We start from the raw sequence: 21,921 nt of genomic DNA, 5'->3' as shown, positions 1-21,921 counted from the left end.
ATTGAAAATGTGGAATAAAATTTTCCTGTTTGTGGTTTCGTTCTACTTTCAAGGAAACTGGTGTATCTACAAATTTATTTTTCTCTGAAACGAAGCGTCCTGTGAACAAATTTCATTTCACGTTTTCCACTTCCTTTCACACGTAGAATGACCTTCTGTCGATTATTGAGACCTCTGCTTGTTCGAGTATACTTGACAAATTTTCGAACTCGATTTTCTCGTAAACTAACCGGAGAGTGAAAAATTCTGTGGCACATTTTTGTCGTATTTTTCCACGAGGAATCTCGTCGCGAGGAGATTTCACATGTTGTTCGGTTCGGCCCTGTATTTACGTTCTCACGTTTCCATTTCGAAGCATCGCGTGACCTTATCGATAGGAAACATGTTATCGACATAGTAAAACGTTAAAAACATCACAAAATACCTTGTACCGACGTAGGTACATTTTAGTACGTAGGTTTATCGAATCTGTTGTGGATTAAATTTCGTTGGAATTTTTTTCTAGTTTCTGCAATTGCAGTGTCGATTTTCCTAATTAACTCGTTGTGATACACGTGTATGCTATTAAGAATATTAGTATTATTAAGATAGTATTAATATTGATACAATATTAGTATTATCTTGTTCCTTATTTTATTATGTTTTATATGTTCTTAATAAAGCATTTTACGAACATTTTGTCACGAGACTTTTTCATCGTATTTCTACGTACAGAGCGCGCTCATAGAATCTATACAGCAAAATTATAGGACACTCTGCACGCTGAAACAAGTACACACCGTAGATGTCATTATCATACGCACATTATCAAGAACTATACGTGCTAGTAGTGTAATTTACTTTTGAAACTTTATGATGGCGCATAAGCTGAACTTAATTATTACAAAGTCTTCGTCAAAGATAAAATAGGCAATTCTGTTTCAAAGACCACGTAAACTATATGGTTCGATAATTTGGACGTAATAGTATTTCTGAAAGAGTGCACAGAAAAATATGAGATGTAATTTTAATAACAAGATCGACGACGTCGGTGTATAGAAAAATATATAAAATGTATTCTGCCAGGAATTTTCTATTTCTCGCTGTTAGTGTGTTTGTAAAAACGTACACTTTTACGCATCAAATCTATTACATTGTAACACTTGCAAATCGTCTTTCAGACTTGTATATAAATCTAATTTAGCCGGCCTATTTTTACACAGCGTTAATTACTTCGCTTACACGTAAATTCTGTAAATTGAGGGTGAACTTGCAATTTTATTATATTGGCTTGTCCCAAATGTTTCTTTCGTTTTATGAGGAAATAATGGATGCACTACATTTCTCGTTTCGTATTGTTTCATTGAATTATGTATGATCCATATTGTTCCAATAGAATATTCGATAAAATAATAATAGAAAAACAAATAATATAAATAAAAATAATATTACATATAATATGATGTAATACAATTATATTATAATATAATTATAAAATAATACAAATAATATAAAGCAGAAAATGTAGTGCATCTAAATATAAAACGAAATAAACTTTTGGGGCAACCAAATACATAAAGTATACGTGTTTACAATAAATTTAATAAATTATACATGTTTACAAAAGTTTACGAGAAACATCATCAGTGCAAACAAATAATTACCATTGTCATTTCACTCGAATGTGTTTTATTGTTACGAGTAGTATTATTATGATACCCTATTTAGAATAAATCATTTTTATTCACGAAGTAATACGAACATTTATTATGACAACGCGAAAAAATTGAAGTTTCCAAAAAGAATCAATATTTTTCCATTTAATTTAACACAATCTGTAATGTTCCGACTTGTAACCTTACGTAATGGCTGTTGTGTAAGTAACGTTGGCTGCTAATGATCCAAATGTTTTGACGCAACGAAACATCCAAATAAAAACAAAATATTTTTATTATACACACGTGTATGAGTATGCGTGTGTTTTACCTCTCTCGTTTACTATAATTAGGCTCCAGATTTTTACGCATTTATAGAAAACTTGAAAGTGCAAAATTACGCAGAATGTGTACAGTGTAAAAAGATGTATAGGGTGTCTCATTTTCATCGAGCCAAACATTTCTCAAACTGTGTATTATCCGAAAAAGTGACCCATTAGTTGATAAAACACGTCGTGTTTTAAATGGGACGTCTTGTGATGGCCACCAGATTTGTCCAGACGTTCTCGAGATCTTCAAGTGATCTTTGTTTCTGTGAATGGAACTGTACATTTTTTTATACACCATCGTATGCAGTTTTTAATTCTCTAGAAGAAAGTATTAAGGTACTTGTATCTGAAAATGCTTGGTTTAAAAGATATTTCAACGTTAACTTTGTCAAATTGTGGGTGTACGGTAAGCTTCACAAGATTAAAGTTACAATATCATTTGAACTGGTCGTTTTTCCACCCAAGTACCTGGATACTTTCTTGTAGAGAACTAAAAAATACACCGAGTGGTTATAAAAAAATGTATAGTTGTATTTAAAAAAAACAAAGGTTACCATGAAATGTCAAGGATGCGTCCACCTACATAAGATTCGTGGCTATCACAAAATAGCCTACTGGAAACAAAATAAGTTTTATTTGAGACACTTTTTCGAATAATGTGTAGCTTGAGAGATGTTTGCATGAATCGATAAGGATAAAGCAATTTGCATTAAAATATTCGAAGTACAGTTCTTTCTATAATACTTCGTAGCTAAATCAATTTTCTACCTAGATTCTACTTTCTCGATTATGTTCTCAAATATGTGAATTTGTATAAAATACTCTAATTGTAATTGCTATTTTCTTTTTCTTGTCGCCAAATATATTTAAGCGTTACAGGTAGTTATTTTATAAATATTCGTATGACTGATGTTATTTATTGTTTATAGGATACGAGAACGCGGATTGGTTCATCCCTTCACCGGCCCTAAAATCAATAGACGTTGACTTAAAATTGTCACCGGAGCAAATCCGGGAGACTCTCAATTATTTCAGTAAGTAATTGTTTCTATCAATTCTTTCATCACCGTCTTTTCTGCTTCTCTACGCTAAACGTTAGGCAAATCGCTTTATATTGGTAAGTGTTACATCGTTTCTTATACAGGGTGGTCCACCTAACTTTATCACCTGGAATATATCGCTCGATTTTGATAATATTAAGAAAAAAAATGTTTCAGGTACAAGTTGAATGCTTTCGAGGGGGACGTAATTTGGTATGATTAGCTTTGTCCTAGATGAAAGCGTAGAGGACGTATGAAGGTCACCGTTGTCCCTTTCTTTCTTTTCCTTTTTTTTTTTTTTTTTTTTCATGGAATCATGAATTTTTCAATACACTAATTCAGCACTTTTTAAACTTCTCCCATTCGCAACTCCATTTTGCCAGGAAATATTTCACGCCACCCCAGTTATACAGAGTGTCCCACTTAACTCTGTCATCCTTAATTACTCTCTTATGTGCGATGATACAGAAAAATGTCTCAGGCAAAACTTGTTTGGTATCGAGTGCTTTTATTTATTTAACCTTACGACGATCTTGAAGCGTCTTGTAAAGGCGACGCTAAAGTTTGTAAACGCGTACCTCTGTCTTTTATTACGTGTGCTCTTAGCCGACATTCAGATGTTTTCAAAACATCAAAAACTCGTGTGTTTCGCGCTATCCAACACAATCGGGATGCGGACTCTAACATGTTTACGCCAGCGCTGCTATTTGTGTTTCTTACCGTGGGGCGGGGCTCGTATTCATTTTTATAATAAGTTAATAATATTAAATTGTTATATTTTTACATAAATCCTACTTTTTTCAATTAATATGCGTTAAATTTCCATTGTTTAAATTTTCAACCAATTTTTTTCTAGTTACTAAACGAACCACATTTTTACTGGCGTGCACCGTCTGATGAAAGATTCAAGTGTGAGCCACCGGTGGTACACGCTGGCATAAACGTGCTAAAATTCAATGCGCCACACGCATTAACGTTACCTAGTGTACACTACGATCACGCATAAAGATTTTCATAATACTGTCACTGATGTGGCATCATCGAAACACAAGATTGCAGTTTTGTAATGTGTCCAAAATAGTCAATTCATTTCGAGCAGTCACGTTCAGCTAATTTCCTAGTATCGAATTTCTTATATGTTGAAATTAAAAGTTTGCATCTTTTTCAACACGTCTGAATATCAACTACGAGAGTACCTAATGAAAAATGAAGGCACCCATTAAAAATTTTTTATGCCACCTTAGCTATACGTCTCAAGGTCATCATAAGATCAGATAGATAAAAGCACAGTACCATGCAACTTTCGTCCAAAACGTTCTCTTGTATTGTCGCAAATAAACGAGTAATTAAGTATAACAGGTCGAGGTAAGACAACTTATATACATAAAAAGGTACATAACTTAAATATACAGAATGGACGATATATAACTGACTGATTCTTACTGTCGATAACTTCTAAACGAACTAAAAGACAACAGTTTTTTTTAATACGAGTCATTTATTAATATCTGAAAATCATGTATAACATCACGATATAAGAAAGATGTTTGTCTTCGGACGCTGTACAAAGTCAGCCCTGTCAGCCGTATTTTTCGTTACATCTTCGCACGTTTCGAAAGTTATGTTCGCTGTCGCTTCTCGAATAGCATCTTTTAGCTGCTCGATTGGCTTTCGTTTATCGACATGCGTTTTACTTTTGAGATAACCTCGTAACAAGAAACCCGCTGTAATAGAATCAGGCGATCTTTGATGACCGGAAGATACCGGCAGAGTAATTTGCGTGTGATCATCATTATCGATGAATTATTTCGATAAAGTGTTTTGACAATTTTTTCCCGTTCTCGAACTGTGTAACGCTCGATGATTATTTTTTCATACGTCCATGATACGATTGTTATAGCGGAACAGGAGATGATGCATCGTTTCGGAATGGCTGGACTTTGAAATTGGTCAGTTATATATTGTCCACCCTGTACAAATAAAACATTAATCGAGAATAAATTAGAGAAGTTTAATTTGAAACAATTCTTTGTTACATTTATAATTGTATCATTTATTATCAGCTATTAGAGCAGAATTAAATTTGCATATCGGTGAAACAGATGTGCTTGTTTATTTTTCCATAAAGAATTAAATTCTGGTTGAATATCTGATACAACAGAGTACGTTCAATGTTTTTCAGAGTTAATCTATATTTTCATTTTGCAATCGTCAACGATGATGTTGTCCTTCTGCAGTAGATACCTAGCATAAAATAATCATGAGTGTGTGTTTAAGGACATTTTATAAATTATTGGAAGTTCTGTGTTTATTCCAAGCAAAAATACATTCAAACTATTTTTTTAAAGAATACTGTTGTATACTTATGTCGATTAATCACTTGATCTTCTGTGACAGATGATTGACATTTTTTAGTTCACCGATGTGTGATAGTTATGAAAGTTTCACGACCTCGTAACTCTGTTACACGATCCTATATAGGATTACGACTCATAGTTTAAGAAGCCCTGCAGCAATCGATCCATCTTGTCGTCCCCGATAAAAAAGTAAATTAGTCAAACCTGCAATACCATATCGTATTTCGAATGTTATTCGTGGGAAAGAAATCACAACAAAGAAAGCTTCCTACGGTTATTCGTATATTTACGTTCATTTTAAGGTTACTTTATACTCATAACGCTATAAACAAGTTTTTCTCTCGAACTAACCTTAAAAAAGACAGAAATTATATCTAATATGGAACATGTACCCAAAGATGTGATATTGACACAAGGTACTACATTTTCATGGAAAACAAACAAAGAATAGTTTTATTCTCGCCCTACTTTATTCTTTTTTGGTAATAAAATCACATTTTAAAAGAAACACGTTAAGAAATAGATGCTTACAGTAGTCGTAAATGCAAGTATCAAACTGGACTGCAGTACAGCAGCTTCTTGCCCACTTGAAAGTAGTTTGCTGCTTTCAGATACCCCATTTTCTTTTCTCCACTGATTTTTATGGCTCGAGCCACCTTCTTCTCATGACTTTCTTTCTTGTTGATTTTTCCTAATGCTGCAAGAGAGCATCCTGATGTTCCTCTAAATAAAATAACTTAGAAAGAAAGCGATGCAAATATGGAATATTGCGTAATTGCACCGCTACTGGGTGGCCATATTTGGAATTACACGAAGTTGGAAACACGATGTTCAGCTTATACTTACTTCAGTTCGTATGTGAGCAGCAACGAGAAGCACAAATAAGTATGGTAAAATAATAAGAAATACGAAAAGGAAAAAAAGAAGAAACACGTCAAATTTACACAGCATTGAAAGTTTTCGAACACCGACAAGGTAAAACGATCATGCTACGACATTATACGTTCGCTCGACCGATGAACCACAACGCGTACGATAACAAAGCGATTGGTTGAGATCATCTGTAAGCGTTCGAGAGATATTTGTTTGGGAGATTTTTAAAAATACCATTATAGTTCCATATTAGGTATAATATTGCGTAGTATTTAGTACATTTATAGTATTTTATCTTATACGATATATATTGTTATATGGAAAAAATATCAATTTTAAAAATAGCAGACAATTAAAATTTAATTTGTGAAGATTTGGCAAGGAGAGACTATCTTTGTCTGTCATACGTTAAGTATGACAAATTAAAGTAAAAATATCTACTGAACTAATAAATAATACAATGCTAAATAAATATAATATAATAGTATAATATATATTAAATAATAGTAAATAAATAATAATAGTACCTAACAAATAAGATAGTTTTTCGACATAAATACTACTTTTACTTATAAATAGTACTTTTTGATGTTCAGCTGGATCGACCAGCGTTTTAAGAACACACGTGATCCCATAGAAAAAAGCATCGGTGACCTTCGTATGTCTTTTACGCATTCATCTACCAAAAATTTAGTCGCTGCAAGTTATGTTCCCTTCGAAATCATTCTACATGTACGTGAAATAATTTTTAAATATCATGAAAAACAAGCGACATGTTACAGATGATGAAGTTACAGCTGGACCACTCTGTTTATGGGGCTTACCGATGTCGCACGATGATGGCGATTTTCTTTTTTTAAGAAATTGACCGTCCTACGGACAATGTACGAAGAAAATGAGATACGTAGCATCTTTTAAAGCAGCACTTTTCAAGAGCTACGTAACAATGGGTTTTTAACTGAAAAAGACCTGAGAAAGTAAAATTGTGCGCGCTATTTTTCTCGGAATTCTCTTGCAGCGCTAAGAAGAGCTTACGACGAGGGAACTGTGCGTCAACTATTAATCCTCAAATATTTCGCCCTCGAATTTCGCACAGGAAATTGCAGATTGTTTATCGTCTTCGTAAATCATGTTTAGAACTTATTGTTAGTTAGCGTATTTTTTTTTCATCGATAAGCTAGCAATTTCATCGATAAAATTCTATCTTTATCGTTCGCTCGTTATCGTTAATTTGCTCGATAATGCTCCTTGGACGTCGTCATTAGCGATTGATTTCTCCCCTTGAGCATCTTATTTTCGCTAGTTTTGCTTTCGTACGTACGGCCGAATTATTTAAAGAATTCGCTGTTTCACGTGTTTATCGGGAAATGTGCGATGTTCGAACCCCCTCTCAGCTTATCTCTCAGCTTTACGAATTTTGTAGCTTGCTTCATTTCTATATTTAATCTTTGCTTCGCTATATTTCAAAATTAAAGATTATTTTAATTCCTTTCATTTACTAAGACTGCCGTTTCCCAGAAATACATACGTATAACACATTTGAGCGAAAAGAGTCGATGTAGGTACATATTTAATAATTCATATACAATGGTAAATAGTTATTTATATCATAAGATTATGAGCGATTTAAAGCGTAATGAATAATTCATTATCACAGATGTACACAAAGAATTATGGTCTTGTGTTTTCTAGCATTATACGTGCAGTTTTATCAATAAGTTTGTATCTCAATCTTATTCATAAATCGTTATCTAAATACTTTTATCAAATTAACTTTTTACAAGTTTTATACGTTCTTTGCGATCACTCAAATATCTCTATTTAGATATATGAGAGTAGTATATTACTCAGATATATTACACAGCTTATTAGGTGTTTCTAAGAATTAGAACAAGCTATAGCGTTGAAACGTAGAAGATAGAACAAATTTTTATTAGGAAAAATTACACGTGTTTGTGGAAGCGAGGCGTATCAAAGATTTCAAGGTCATCTCTATTTTTTTTTCTCAATGGAACATATTTTTTTTATACATCATTCGATGTGTTGTTTCATTCTCTGCAAAAAAGTATCGAGGTACTTGGGTGGAGAAATGGACTTATTTTTGATATATCAAATTTGGTGGAATTAGAATTGAGATATCTTTCAAATTTGTATCGTTCATCGATCCAAGTACGTTAATACTTTCTGAATATTAAGAATGCATCGAATGGTTTATAAAAAATTACAGAGACTCGTTTGAAAAAAGTGTGCAACACGCTTCGCAACTGCAACCGGTGTATATGCGAGAAAAACTAGCACGGTAGTATGATAGAGCGTGTTAAACAGTGCAAACTTTTTCTCTACGACTTTTCTCTATCTTCACTTGCGACGGAGTTATAGCCTGTTCCAGTTATTATTATGAAAATACTCTATATACTAATATTTTGTTTTGCAATTTGATTCGCGTGATACATTAATTTTGCTAAAAGGATATTTACAACGAAAATACTTTGAATAGGTACTTCTAAATACATTTGTTCTTTATTTAAAATATCGTTTTACGTCTCCGTGATAACAAGTCACATGCAATTAGGCGCTCTTTTGTCGGATATCCAATCGTAAGAGCCGCCCGGAAGAGTGCTCGACCAATCAGAGCGCTCGACCCGGCAGTGCTGCTGGAAATTCTATATGATGTACTTTAGTCGCCGCTCGTCCTCCACGTTGGAAGGACGTTGTGCGCGTCTATTTTCCGTCGATATTGTATGTAAAAGAACTCGTCTAATCTTTTGGCAAGCTGACGTATTCCTATCAGTTAGTGTTTATCAAAGAAAAGTGGCCTAGTGCAGTGAACTAAATCTTAAGATGTGGCAATTATAAGTGAAGTGGTGCTATGGTGAACTTTTATTTCACATATTTTTCATCATCTACACGCATAGCTTTTTCCTAACTCTCTACGATGTACATACGCATAACGTTTTATATAATCTTGGATGAAAATTTCATTCACACGATGAATGATTCGTAGCTATTACTCGTGAATTAATGCCACAGTGAAAATTCGACAGTTCGCTCATTTATAATTTTCGCAATATAATCGGAATTAAAATTTGATCTAATATTTTATTATGTGTTTCATGTATTGTTTCGTATGCGAAGCTTGACACTAATCTGAATGCAGTGCAGCTTACTGCAGTATTTACATATCATATATTCATTTACTGCTTTTAAGAAAGTGATTGCTAATATTGAACACCGGAACAATAAACGTTACGTTTCCGTAATAAACATGCTTTGTCATAAAATTCTTACTTAGAATTTCTAATTTAATACTTTGTGTGAGAGATAAGTAAAACTGTAGAATATTTCTTTAATTTAAATTGGTTAGTTTAAAGTTAGTCAATGTTTAATAGATTGGAATGTTTGGAAATCTACTGCCCTTTCGATTAGGTTAGGTTAAAATGATTCTTAGAAAATAATTTCTTTGCTTTATTATGGAGATAGATTAATTTGCACCTTATTTATAGCAAATTAATTGATGTTTTGTAAAACAGTAAAGATATTCATTCTAAAAGTTAATTTTATAATTATTAAAAGATACTTGAAAATGTAGATATGCCTTTCAAAGCATGCGTACTCGGATGAAGTGAGGTTAGGTTTAAAGAATAACATATTTTCTTCAAGTTTCACGACAAAAATTTAAATGATTCGCATGAGATACATTTATATTTACGAATATCATTAGTTATAATGGGATTGGGTTAAATTAAATTGGAACTCACATCGATTAGATTTTAAATATGTACTGCTTTTCAGGTTATATACTAACTTCACGATACTCTATCGTGTTTTGTACTGTTAAAATAATGCTTTATATCTTTCGTTATTTAACATTATCCAAATGTGATATAACTTTTGCATATCGTTATTACATAACTGTATAACATCGTTTTATCTTTATAAACATATCGTTGATAACGTGATAGATTTCAAAGATCCTTGCTGTTAATAGCAATTGAAAATTATTTGTTGTATAAAATTTGACAGAAATATATGAATTTATTCTGGATTCATTGTTTAATGTCGAATATGTACACAATTGTTATATGTATATTGGTATGCAATTAATAGAGATGTGCATATTGTGGTTGTTATTGTACAAACAATTTGAGAACAGTGACTAACCCACGTTAATGAAATTAACGGGAATCATTTCATTTTGCAAGTAAATGTGATAAAAGTTAAATACAATTTTTCGATTCCTTATTATCGTAAAAAGAAAACTACGGGCTATTCGTCGAACAAATTAATCGTCAAAAGAATATAACAATAGTAATTTTTTCTGTACTTTAGGCCCATTACAGCCTATTACAAGGAGGTTGTTGCCTTCTTATTCCTAATTTCTTACACTATATTATATTCTTAGAATGAGCTCTTAGTTACTGCATTATATTGATATTTTATTATGTTTTATTGCTTAACTCTTTCTGAATCAATGGAATAATTTCTTAATAAAATTAACGATCGTATAATTTGTGTGAATGGTTGGCGAACATGGAGGTCGTTTTCGTGATTTCAGAGCTTAAATAGAAATATAACGTATCCAAACCTGCATTAATCAACGGCTATTCTTGCGCTCCGATTATTTTCCGCGTTTAAGTACTTTTTTTTGTAAGGAACACTTTAATGGTCATTGTAATAAGAAGTCATTACGTTTTATCGTGAGAATAAAATTCTTGCTTTCACGTCAATTATATTTGATGAACACGTGTTTAATAACATTTAAATAAAAGGTGTTTCCATTCATTTAGATTCAGCATATCTAAAACATTAGCTATATAGGAAAAACGTGGGATGAAAAACCTTTTTTTTCTGTATTGCAAAAACTGACCCAAAAAGTCACCTATTTCGTGCCCCCGAATTTTAGAACTGTATTTCGTGTCGATAATCCCTTATGGTGAAACATCTACCACAATAAATTTTCAAATGGAGCTGACAATTAGTTTCTGAGACATGAGAGGTTAAAGATCTGAAAATCCATTAACGTGTCAACTCATACGTTTCGACGTACGAACTTTTACGTCAGTCTGATAGTTTAAAGGATCGTTCCCAGAGATTTTGTCGACTGTTAGCAACGAATTTGAACTTAGATTTGGAAGATTCATAATGGCCGATTCAATATGGCGTACGATATATTTAAAGAACACCTGCTACAACGACCAACGACATTTATCTTTCTTGATTTTGATCCGTGAAAATGGTGATGCATTATGTATGTGAGGATTGCATATGTATATGAATCCGATAATATTGACCATATTCAAGGAACTATGCAATTTTTATCATGTGACTCGCAACAGCCAACAGTCGGACGACCAATTTCGCGCGTGTAGTAATACTCTGCGATTAATTCTCGTTTGGTTTTAATCTTATCGACAAGTATGAAAATGCGGTGATGCTTCTCGCTATAATAAAATAATTATTATCGAAACCACAAATAATTATTGTAATTAAAATAATTATTATTAAAACTATAAATATTACTTTAGTTTCGAAAATTCACTTTATAACTTTCTACGTTGCGAATATTAGACCAAAGTATTATAAAAATTAGAAGTCGGAGCGTATGAGCTTTAAAAATCTTTATTTATATTTAAAATATTAAATATTTAAAAATCTGACATGAATGCAGTATGAATTTTTTCAGTGATTTAAGACAATTGTATCTCACTTAAGAATCGATGAAAAAATTAGCGGTGCAGATGTTAGATTTATTGCTAAATGAAAATTTCTAAAAATTTTTCTTGGGGGGTAGACAATGGAAAATTCTCAAATAGTTGGACAGACGTGGATAAACGTTCATTTCTTGCAAAAATTGACATTTGGGCGTGCTAAATTCACTAAGCTAAGATACTGTCTTTTGACTGTTCAACCGCGAATTATTATTCAACAATAATAACTTCTGCCAATATTTTTCTTGAGTCTTCCTTGTACTTTTTGGCTAATTTGTTAATTCTTTAATGAGGGGACTGTCGTGATCTGCATTTCGGTTTTCGTGTTTTGCCGCATGAGAACCAATCACGTGTTTGATGAATGGTATCTTGAGTTCATCTCAAGACCATCCCAACGTGCGTTTGTTATAATTTGAAAGAGAGACATTGAAAATTCGTCTGGCGACGATATCTTTTTTATTTTGTAGCACCAGTTATGCATGTAGAATTAACGATATAAAATTTGATGTTTATTGTCAGCCTCTGACCTTGCGTCTAAGGACTTTTTTTTACTCGTGTATGTACACTTGGCAGAAATTAAAAAAACGTAACCATTGCTTGGAAATTCCTGTATATCTTTTATCTTCCTAGATACATTGATAATGATTGGAATTAAAAATACGATAAAGGGAGAGCAGTCCATACATGAAATTATAATATCGTTGTTTGTCGATTATACTCTTGTAACATCTGCAGTTAATATTGATATCGGGAAAACAAGATAAAACCTAGCGACAAAAGTTAAGAAACATGCCTTGTTTGAATTATATAACCATTTCTAACAAAACCTAAATAAAAAGTAATGTAGAAAGGCATTGGGCAACCCTTGGGTTTGATGATTGCATGCCATCTGTGTGGCATTAATTCAATTAATCGAACGTAAACCCCAGTCGGTATATTACATCATGATTTTGTAGCTTTTTGTGTTAACTACCTTTTATTTCTAATTAAGTATAATTTAATTTCCCAATTGACGTCTAACGTGCAATCCCACAAATGTTCAATTTGGTTCTAGTTAGGAGATTACCTATCCACTTAATTATATCAACATTCTGTTGCAAAAGAAATGCCTTCATTAATTCAACGTTTCAGGTCATTGTCGCGTTGCCATTTTTTCCTTTGCAAATGGCGATATACGCGTTTGTAAGATATCGCGATTCACGAATTTGTTGTTGTTTCTCTCATGTGTATTAGCGGACCAGGGCTACCAACCCGGCAACCAACCTCGTTACATTACCACCAGCAAGTTTCACTCCTAGTTTTAGATATATAACGTTAAAACTTATTGTATGTTCGTGTACGGTCTGCTATCCCTTTATGGGTATGTTTAGTTCCATTCAATATATTTCAGAAGATAAAAACAAATATACAGTAATTTCCAGGGGATTATTGTATTTCCTAATTTTTATAATAAGTGTATGTGTAATGTCTTCCTTTTATTCCTTGTATTTATACCATGTATACCCCATTTATATTTTCGTTAAGTCGTTCTTCTTTTATTACATATTATATGAATTATGTGAATATTGCACATTGTCCACTTTCAGTATCCTAATTGATTTATTACCCTAACAGCAACTATCTAAACATATCCAAACACTCTTTGTATGCAACGTTCGCAACATCGACGATATTCTTCGAATAAAATGTCACAGATCCACGCTAACCATATTCGTCAAAGACGCCATGTCATATATATAAAATAAATGTTACGTTGATCTTTAATTCCATAGCAAAACATCGTTTATCAAGCTCTCTGGTAAAAGCTTCTCCCGAGGCTATGACAAGTTTTCTGAAATACACATTTATTTGTTTAATCTATCCGATGGCCTGACTATGACACGATCGCCGTAATACAGCACAAATTCTTTGTTTGCGTTCGCCTGCTATGTGCTATATTGCGTGCAATTTCAAGTGCTTGTTGTTTCAAAGATAGCAGTAACATATTACTGAATTGGATTAAATTCTTTGTATATCAGAGATACAATTTTTGTTATTTCGTCGAAGTCTTTCGCAAAGTATTGTTATTAGCGACGAATTTCTTCAATGCTACATGGGAACGGGTGCTTATGGAAGAATGATATATAACATATGAGGTGCCCGGTATCATTCGTTTAATACTCTTCCAATTTTTCCGTACATTTTCAATATCGTTGGCATATTTACAGAATAAAAAGGTTTATGAATTTATTATTCACGTTAATTAATATTGTTTAGTCTTATAGGTTTTACCGTTGATTTTTTAGTTTCGCTATAAACTAATATTATATATTTACGTTAATTCTGATTAAATTTCAGAATTATACTATATTTTTTATCGAAGGTTTATTTCTTCTTCTTCAATTTCATGATTACTCTTGCTCGTTACACAGATATAGTAAGTTTCACGTAAGTTTGATCATAATATTATGATTTTGATGTCTAGAGATAATATTAACACTAACCTTACCAGGCCCGTTCAAATGACCGGTTTCAACATTTCATTTAAAATTGTACATTCATTGTTATGTCTTTCGTTCATCTAACTTTATATAAATTTTTACATTAACAAAAATTGAGAAATGGATTAATCAAATAACATATTACTATTATTCTCTTTTATTACACCGTCCCATACAATACGGATAATTTATGAGGGACACAAAATACTTTTCATTAAGAAGCAAAAGATAAGCTACGTAAACATTTAAACGATCATTGACGATAGCTTGTCAGTGTTATCGATTAGAAGTTGAATGGTCTTTTAATTTTTGTTATGTCTTGTGCGAAACAAAAATGTCTACTTCATCCCACCTCTGCCTTAGTAAGTTCTTGCTATATTTTTTTTAATAGTAAATATAATTATATATATATAATATTTATAATTATATTACATTATATATATTTATCTATAATTATAAATCTATCTTTTTCTATAGTTCTATATAGTGTAATTATTCTATATAATTACTAAGATATGTATACTGATAGTTTTACGTTAAATTCACGTGATGAACGAGATTCATAACGGCAAATAATTTAACTTTGCCCTGAGAGGTTTTTTTCATACAATCGTAGATAAGTCAGATACCTGGGTGATCTCATTCAGTTGAGACAGCCTGCGTAAATCTGAGTGAAGCAAGCAACCAGTTAGTCCGTGGCTGAATTCGCGACTTATCAGGGAAAAGGAATTTCTCAAGTCTTGTAGCCGATTTTCTCAGAGGATTGTGCAACAATCAATTAGACGATGAATTAAGCTTTCCTTGTTAAAGAAAAACCATCTAATTCTTTAGACACGTCCCCTCTTGAATTGTTCAACGCTTTCTCATAGAAATAATTCGTCAGCTAAATGGAATAGGAAAAGAAAATGCGATACGTATAATGGTTTATTGTTTTCGAAACTATGGTGCGGCTCTTTCACACCAATTTATTGCCAGCAATTTAATTAATGCATATAATTTAATCAGCGTGCACGGAAATTTTGTGCTATAACAGTCGATGTTCGCTCGTTCTTAGGATCATAGAAAAGTATAAGAGACGTATTAAAATTAATTGTAAAATTTGCTATCGATGATCATCGTAAAAAACTGTGATATTATATTTTTTGATTAATTTTTACTCGTTATTAGCTGCCAAGCAATGATCATCAATCATGCAATGTTTTATTTTTGATTTCAACCTCTTATCTCGTTGATGAAATTCCAGAAAATATGCGGACGTCTGTAATTTATTGTAGCTACAGCGGGTTTAAAAAATGATGGATAGAAATTTGGGTGCAGGAGGAAAATTATTCAAACTTATATTGTTAATACGCACGTTACTGACACGTAATTTAGTTTAACATTAACACATTTTAGTTTAATACCGTCTAATTTTATCTGATACTGTAAATTTGTATCATAAATATGTACATTGAAAATATATTATCATAATTCGACCGAGGATATTTATGCAAATTTTTATTTGTGAATACAATAGAAATAAAATGGATACAATTAATACACTGCAATTAATTCATGTAATGAATACAATTGTAATGAATACATACAATACAATACAATTAATTCATATAATGAACACAATACAATTATGGAAATAAAATTGAAGGTTCGTCTCACATTTGTGCACCAAAGTAGAGAAAAATGTTTATATTCGATATTAACGATAAAAAGAAGTTGCTTTTCAGACCTCTAAGTTTCCCATAGATCTATAAAAATTCACAGACTAATTACAATAATATAATCTCGGTATATTTAAACACGTTTGATATTTTGTATGAAACGTGTCTATGTTTGCGAATTTCATGGCGAACGCTTTGAACATCCGCTCTGCTTTTAGTTCTCTATCGATAAGGCAGTTCCCTAGCCAACTATATTAGTCAAATTGAAATTGATTAATAAATGTTAAGTATAAAGTATAAATTCTGTCGTTTCATGGTTACATTTTCTTATTAACATTAGCATTAATTTCATGATGGACAATTATGATTTCTGATCGTAGAGATATACATAATTGGTCCATAACAATGTGGTCAGTTTATCGGCACTTATATAGCTGATATCAGTTAGTCAATCGCACGTATTGAAAGTTCCGAGTATTTATATTCTTATCGATACGATCTAAATGATTTTTGTAAACAGCACCGTGATATGCTTTCAATTGTACATCAATATCTTTTGATGAGATATACGTGCACGCTTTATTTATTTTGATAAAACAATGAAATAGGTAACACAAGGTATTTTAGTTCCAAGTAATTTTGCACAGGTACGAAATAATAGTATTAGTTGTTAGGTCACGCAGCATGACATGGTCGATAAGAACGATATATTTGCAAAACTATAGTCTTGTTTTCTATACACACGTGAGGTGGAAATCGTAATACAACCGAGCAAGGGGCGATTCTACGTGAAAAAAAAGAGAACATTTGATATAACATTTTTCCATCCGAGGCTTCGTTTTGGAGAAAACCGAGTTTGAAAATTTAACAAGTATTTTTAAATTTAAATAATTCCAGACTGAACAAGAGTAAACAATCGACAGGAGCTTAAACTTCATGTGAAAATAAGCAAAAAGTACAGAATAGATTTTTTTCATAATGCGCTTCGTTTTTTTTTTCTTTTTATCTTTTGAGAAAAATACATTTGAAGATGTTTCATGCGTCTGTATCAAACCAGTTCGTAATTAAACATTATTTCCATCAAACTTTAGTTCCTTGAAAATGATGCCTTAAACGGGAAAATATTATTCAACATTTTTTGTTTATTTTCACGTGTATAATAACCTCGTGCTGACTGTTTACTCACACCTAGTCTTAACCAAGTTAAAGTATACTTGGCAACTTTTCAAACTCGATTTTCTCAGAAGTGAAGCGTCATATGAGGAAATTTTATTGTATATTCTTCATTTAATTTTTTCTTTAACCATAATTAATCTTTAATTATGTGTGGCGACCTGCTGTATAAACGCTCGCCGTAGAGTACGTTGCCATTGAGACTGTGGCTACGCAATTACCATTTGTATCAACCAACAGGGGGCGATCTGATCGCCCAATAGGAGACGCGTTTCTAATAACACATTAGCCAATCAGATTATAAAATAGCTTAGGTGTTAATTTAACTTTTAAGTTATCTCTCTTTATAATATATAGTTTCATAAACAAATCTATAGAAACATACATAAGGGGGCCATATTTCAAATGACAAAGGACCAGTCTGGTATGGTAATTTTAATTTCATAAAATTTTATATATATAAATTTAACGTTGCATTACTGCAAGATTATTAGCGAAGAAGGCAGATATGCTTAAAGTATCACGTTAACTATCTTGCTTTCTTTAATGGGTCTTTACAGATCGTTGATTTTTTCTTTGTTACCATTGTCTCTAATACACGGTTTCAGTTTATGAACGACGTGTGTTATACCACTCCAGGCAGGATAAAATAAAACGACTGGTACATTGCATTCTCCGCATTCTTCAACGGGAGCTGCGTCCTTTGTCAATCGATGCAAGTGGGAGACTTTTGTGTCGTCTATTCAGATGCGAGTAATAGCGACTTGGTCTCTTCTGAGTAGTGAGGGGGTTATGTCGTATTTTTGGAAGAACGAGTCACTGATGTTTTCAATGTGAGAGGACGCTGTTCGTCTCCACTTTCTTTCCCATTGCTGTATTATAATCTTCATTGAGTCAAAATATATCTGCCATTAGGTTTAATGATCTTGTGTCAGCAAGAATCCAATTAAGATATTCAATGTTTGTAAAAATTAATTCGAGTAGAATCTCGGTTATCTGAATTGTTGGGGACAAAGGTTTTCGGATAATAAAAGAGTTACCTTCTTGATATTCATCTTTATGTATGTGTTTCAAAATACATAGATATTAATAATAGCAATACAAATAATGAAATTAAAGAAAAGCATGTCCATCTTTGTTCTATGTATTTAAAAAAAGAATATAAATTGTAATAATATCGGTACAAATAACGAAATTAAATAGAAGGATGTTCATCTTCGCAAATTCATGTTTATCCTACTTATTAAAAAGAAGAATATAAATTATAATAATAGCAATACAAATAATGAAATTAAATATGATTCGATCAAAAATTTAATTGCTAAATCACACAACTTTTTGAGCAGATTCAATTCGATGAAGTGCCCTTTGTGCCTTCGATCATCTCAATTATGTTTCTATCGCCTCAAATATTTCAAAGTGTTGAGAAATGCCATTATTGCCGTTATATTCTCGGTATTGTGTGCATATTCTACATCTGTCGTAATATTATCTTCCATTTCGCCCTGTGTGGTGCCGTCAAGGCAGTTCATTAGTTTTTTTCCATGCTCTTGTCAACGTCACACATTTCACGTCCACCCAAGCATATGCCAGCATAAAACAGCAATCCTTAAAACCTAACTGCTTCTTGTAGCGCACTCTCGAAATTACCATTGGCATTAATTCACGAAAATTCGTCATACGATTCGAACATCATTCGTAACAGTGTTGTAGAGTGCAGAATTAAATAAATGAACCAACGAGGCGAAGCTGTGTTGACGAGAAAGAGACAAATGGAAAGATAGTGTTGGGATAACGTGATCTCATGAACAGCGGTACGTAAATTTCGATCTTCTTAAGATCGAAAATCCGATTATGGGACATGAGCAACGAGCACGATCCGCGAGTGTCTGGGAAATTTGAGCGTAAGTTAGACGGTGCTTCATGTGCAGAAGCAAGCTATCAATGTCAAAGGAAGGTAGGCCATTCTTCGAGAACGATTGACACAGTTCAAAATGTGTTGGATCGAGAGCCGGTTGAAAATTTGTCGGGAGTTGGCGTGCGAGGAAGAATCGGTGAGCCAGCAAAGTATTCCCAGAGCGCGGCGGAGACGGATTCCCAGAAAGACTCGTCTTGGCAGACAATTCAAGTTTCTCACGATGGTTTTCTTCCAAGGAGCAGCGAAAGTTGCTCGGAATGTATCGACGGCGAAGCAGGAAATCTTGCGTGGAAAACAACGGGAAACGTCGCGGAACATCGTGATTTACAGGCCGTTTGGAATTTGAAAGCGGTCTCGTCGAAAAGCAGCGAGGACAGGCAGCTGTTATTGGGGATAAACGAAAATCTGTCGGCAGATTTAAAGGAAAAATACTTCTGGCGACCGGAAGCAAGCAATTCGCAGAAAATGAATGAATATTTTTTCGCGGACTCGAAGGAACTTTCTCGGACTAACAACCGAGCGAGTTCCATAGGGTCAGGCGAGTCGCAAAGTCGCTGCAAGTCGAGAGATCGTGAGAATCATCAGTGGAAATTGCAAGCCAGTTCCCCTTTAGCCCAAACTCCCACATTCGCGAATTTGGCATTGGACGTGTCTTACGCAGGGTTGGACATCTCTGGTTTCCTGGATACCGAATCTTCCAGGAAGCCCGAAACTGATCCGCCCGAGTTCTGGGAAGACTTCAGCGTGGTCGAATGCCTGGAGAACAAATTGTCGTCGTACGACGAAAGTACGCCGGAAGAACGGGTGGAGGCGCTGAAAGAGGTTTTGGCGGAGACCGATATACACGAAGGCGATGGAATCGTGTCAGACTTTCTGTTTCACGTTGCCAAAACGAAATACGGCAAGATATATATCAGAGTTATCAGAACATTGCTCCTTAATCGAGGTAGGATATGAATGGTTTATGACAGCGCTTCTTAAACTTTTCCCATTTGCCAACCCATTTTATGTCGAGAGAATGTTACGCAGCCACAGTTTTGTACATAAGAAGGTACATAAGATAGATATGTAGGGCGGACGATATATGACCGACTGATCCTCACTGTCGATAACTTTTAGACGAAGAAAAAAACAACAGTATTTTTTAATACGAGTCATTTATTAATATTTGGAAATCATGTATGGAATCATGATATGAGAAAGATGTTTGCCTTCGGACGCTGTACAAAGTCAGCCCTGTCAGTCGTATTTTTCGTTACATCTTCGCACGTTTCGAAAGTTATGTTCGCTATCGCTTCTCGAATAGCATCTTTTAGCTGCTCGATTGGCTTTCGTTTATCGACATGCGCTTTACTTTTGAGATAACCTCGTAAGAAGGAACCCACTGCAATAGAATCAGGCGATCTTTGATGACCGGAAGATACCGGCAGAGTAATTTGCGTGAGGTCATCGTTATCGACGAATTACTTTGATAAAGTGTTTTGACAATTTTTCACCGCTCTCGAATTGTGTAATGCTGGATGATTATTTTGTCGTACGTCTATGATACGATCGTTCAAGCGGAACAGGAGATGATGCATCGTCTCGGAATGGCAGGACTTTGAAATTGGTCAGTTATATATTGTCCACCCTGTACAAATAGAACATTAATCGAGAATAAATTAGAGAAGTTTAATTTGAAACAATTCTTTGTTACATTTATAATTGTATCATTTATTATCAGCTATTAGAGCAGAATTAAATTTGCATATCGTTGAAACAAATGTGCTTGTTTATTTTTGCATAAAGAATCAAATGCTGAATATTTGATATAACAGAGTATGTTCAATGTTTCTCAGAGTTAATCGATATTTTCATTTTACAACCGTCGATAATAAAGACGCCATTTTTTCATGTCATTATTAATTACTCATTTACAATTTTTATTACATAATTGAGGCGAGAATTTAATATTCAGATTATTAACAAATTTGAATAATAATAATAACGTTGAATACTAATATATTTGAAGGATATTACTACTATTATAGATTTTTGTAATAGTATGACTGAATACAAACTAGTAGATTTGAAGCATCTGCTTTATTATTAGATATTATTCGAATAGAGCTGCTTAACGTTAAAAAAATTGAGTGATAGTATTACTATTACTAATATATTTGGCGAATATTATTAGTATATAAACTATATAGATTTTTGTGATAGTATAGCTGAATATTAATATAGTTAAGGGTTTTGTATAGTATCAGATATAATTCAAGTAGAGTTGTTGAATCTGAGACAGATTTGAATAATAGCATTAACATTACTAATATATTTGAGAGATAGCATTAGTATTGTTAATAGATTTTTTTTACAGTATAGGTGAATACTAATTGCCTTGAGGAATCTAGATCTTAATATCAGACATTATTTCAAATATACTTTCTGAACATTAACAAATTTAATTAATGGTATTAACACTACTAATAATACTAGTACATTAATATTATTAATAGGATTTTGTTATAGTGTAGGTAAATACTAATTGCATCAGATATTATTCAAATAACTTTGTCGAACGTTAACAAATTTGAATAGTTGCATTAATATTAATAATATATTTGCAGCACATTATTAGTATTGTAAATTATTGTGATAGTATGACTGAATACTAATACATTTGACCAATTTACTTAGCATCAGATATTATTTAAACAGAGTTGTTGAATCACATTATTACATATGTAATATAAAATATCATAAGCGTGT

At 32.9% G+C, this 21,921-nt stretch overlaps 1 protein-coding gene and 2 long non-coding RNA genes across 9 annotated transcripts in view; 1 reads left to right on the top strand and 2 right to left on the bottom strand.

Moving 5' to 3' along the window:
• LOC126926123 (trafficking kinesin-binding protein milt) overlaps positions 1–21,921 on the top strand; it is a 96,855-nt gene that overhangs the window by 37,329 nt on the left and 37,605 nt on the right. Inside the window, exons 1-2 of one of the 5 annotated variants that reach the window (XM_050742233.1) lie at positions 8,907–9,105; positions 18,973–20,116. In XM_050742233.1, coding sequence (XP_050598190.1) covers positions 19,114–20,116 — 1,003 coding nt within the window. In that variant the 5' untranslated portion in view covers positions 8,907–9,105; positions 18,973–19,113. Of the gene's footprint in view, positions 1–2,892; positions 2,998–8,906; positions 9,171–18,957; positions 20,117–21,921 lie in introns of those variants that run through there. The other 4 variants (XM_050742231.1, XM_050742230.1, XM_050742232.1 and 1 more) reach the window with 4 other exon arrangements.
• LOC126926137 (uncharacterized) lies at positions 4,471–21,912 on the bottom strand. Its single transcript, XR_007714309.1, has 2 exons — positions 20,537–21,912; positions 4,471–4,709 (listed from the first exon to the last, which is right to left on the bottom strand). It is a non-coding gene; the product is annotated as an uncharacterized LOC126926137 (long non-coding RNA).
• Positions 4,996–6,373, bottom strand: LOC126926130 (uncharacterized). 3 transcript variants are annotated; one of them, XR_007714303.1, is made up of 3 exons: positions 6,207–6,373; positions 5,892–6,083; positions 4,996–5,564 (listed from the first exon to the last, which is right to left on the bottom strand). It is a non-coding gene; the product is annotated as an uncharacterized LOC126926130 (long non-coding RNA). The 3 variants fall into 3 exon arrangements; XR_007714302.1 differs by having other exon boundaries at positions 5,892–6,057; XR_007714301.1 differs by lacking the exon at positions 6,207–6,373 and having other exon boundaries at positions 5,892–6,148.

This window comes from Bombus affinis, chromosome 17 (genome assembly GCF_024516045.1).
Source record: "Bombus affinis isolate iyBomAffi1 chromosome 17, iyBomAffi1.2, whole genome shotgun sequence".
Classification (NCBI taxonomy): Eukaryota; Metazoa; Arthropoda; class Insecta; order Hymenoptera; family Apidae; genus Bombus; species Bombus affinis.
This window is presented reverse-complemented; position numbering and strand designations above follow the sequence as displayed.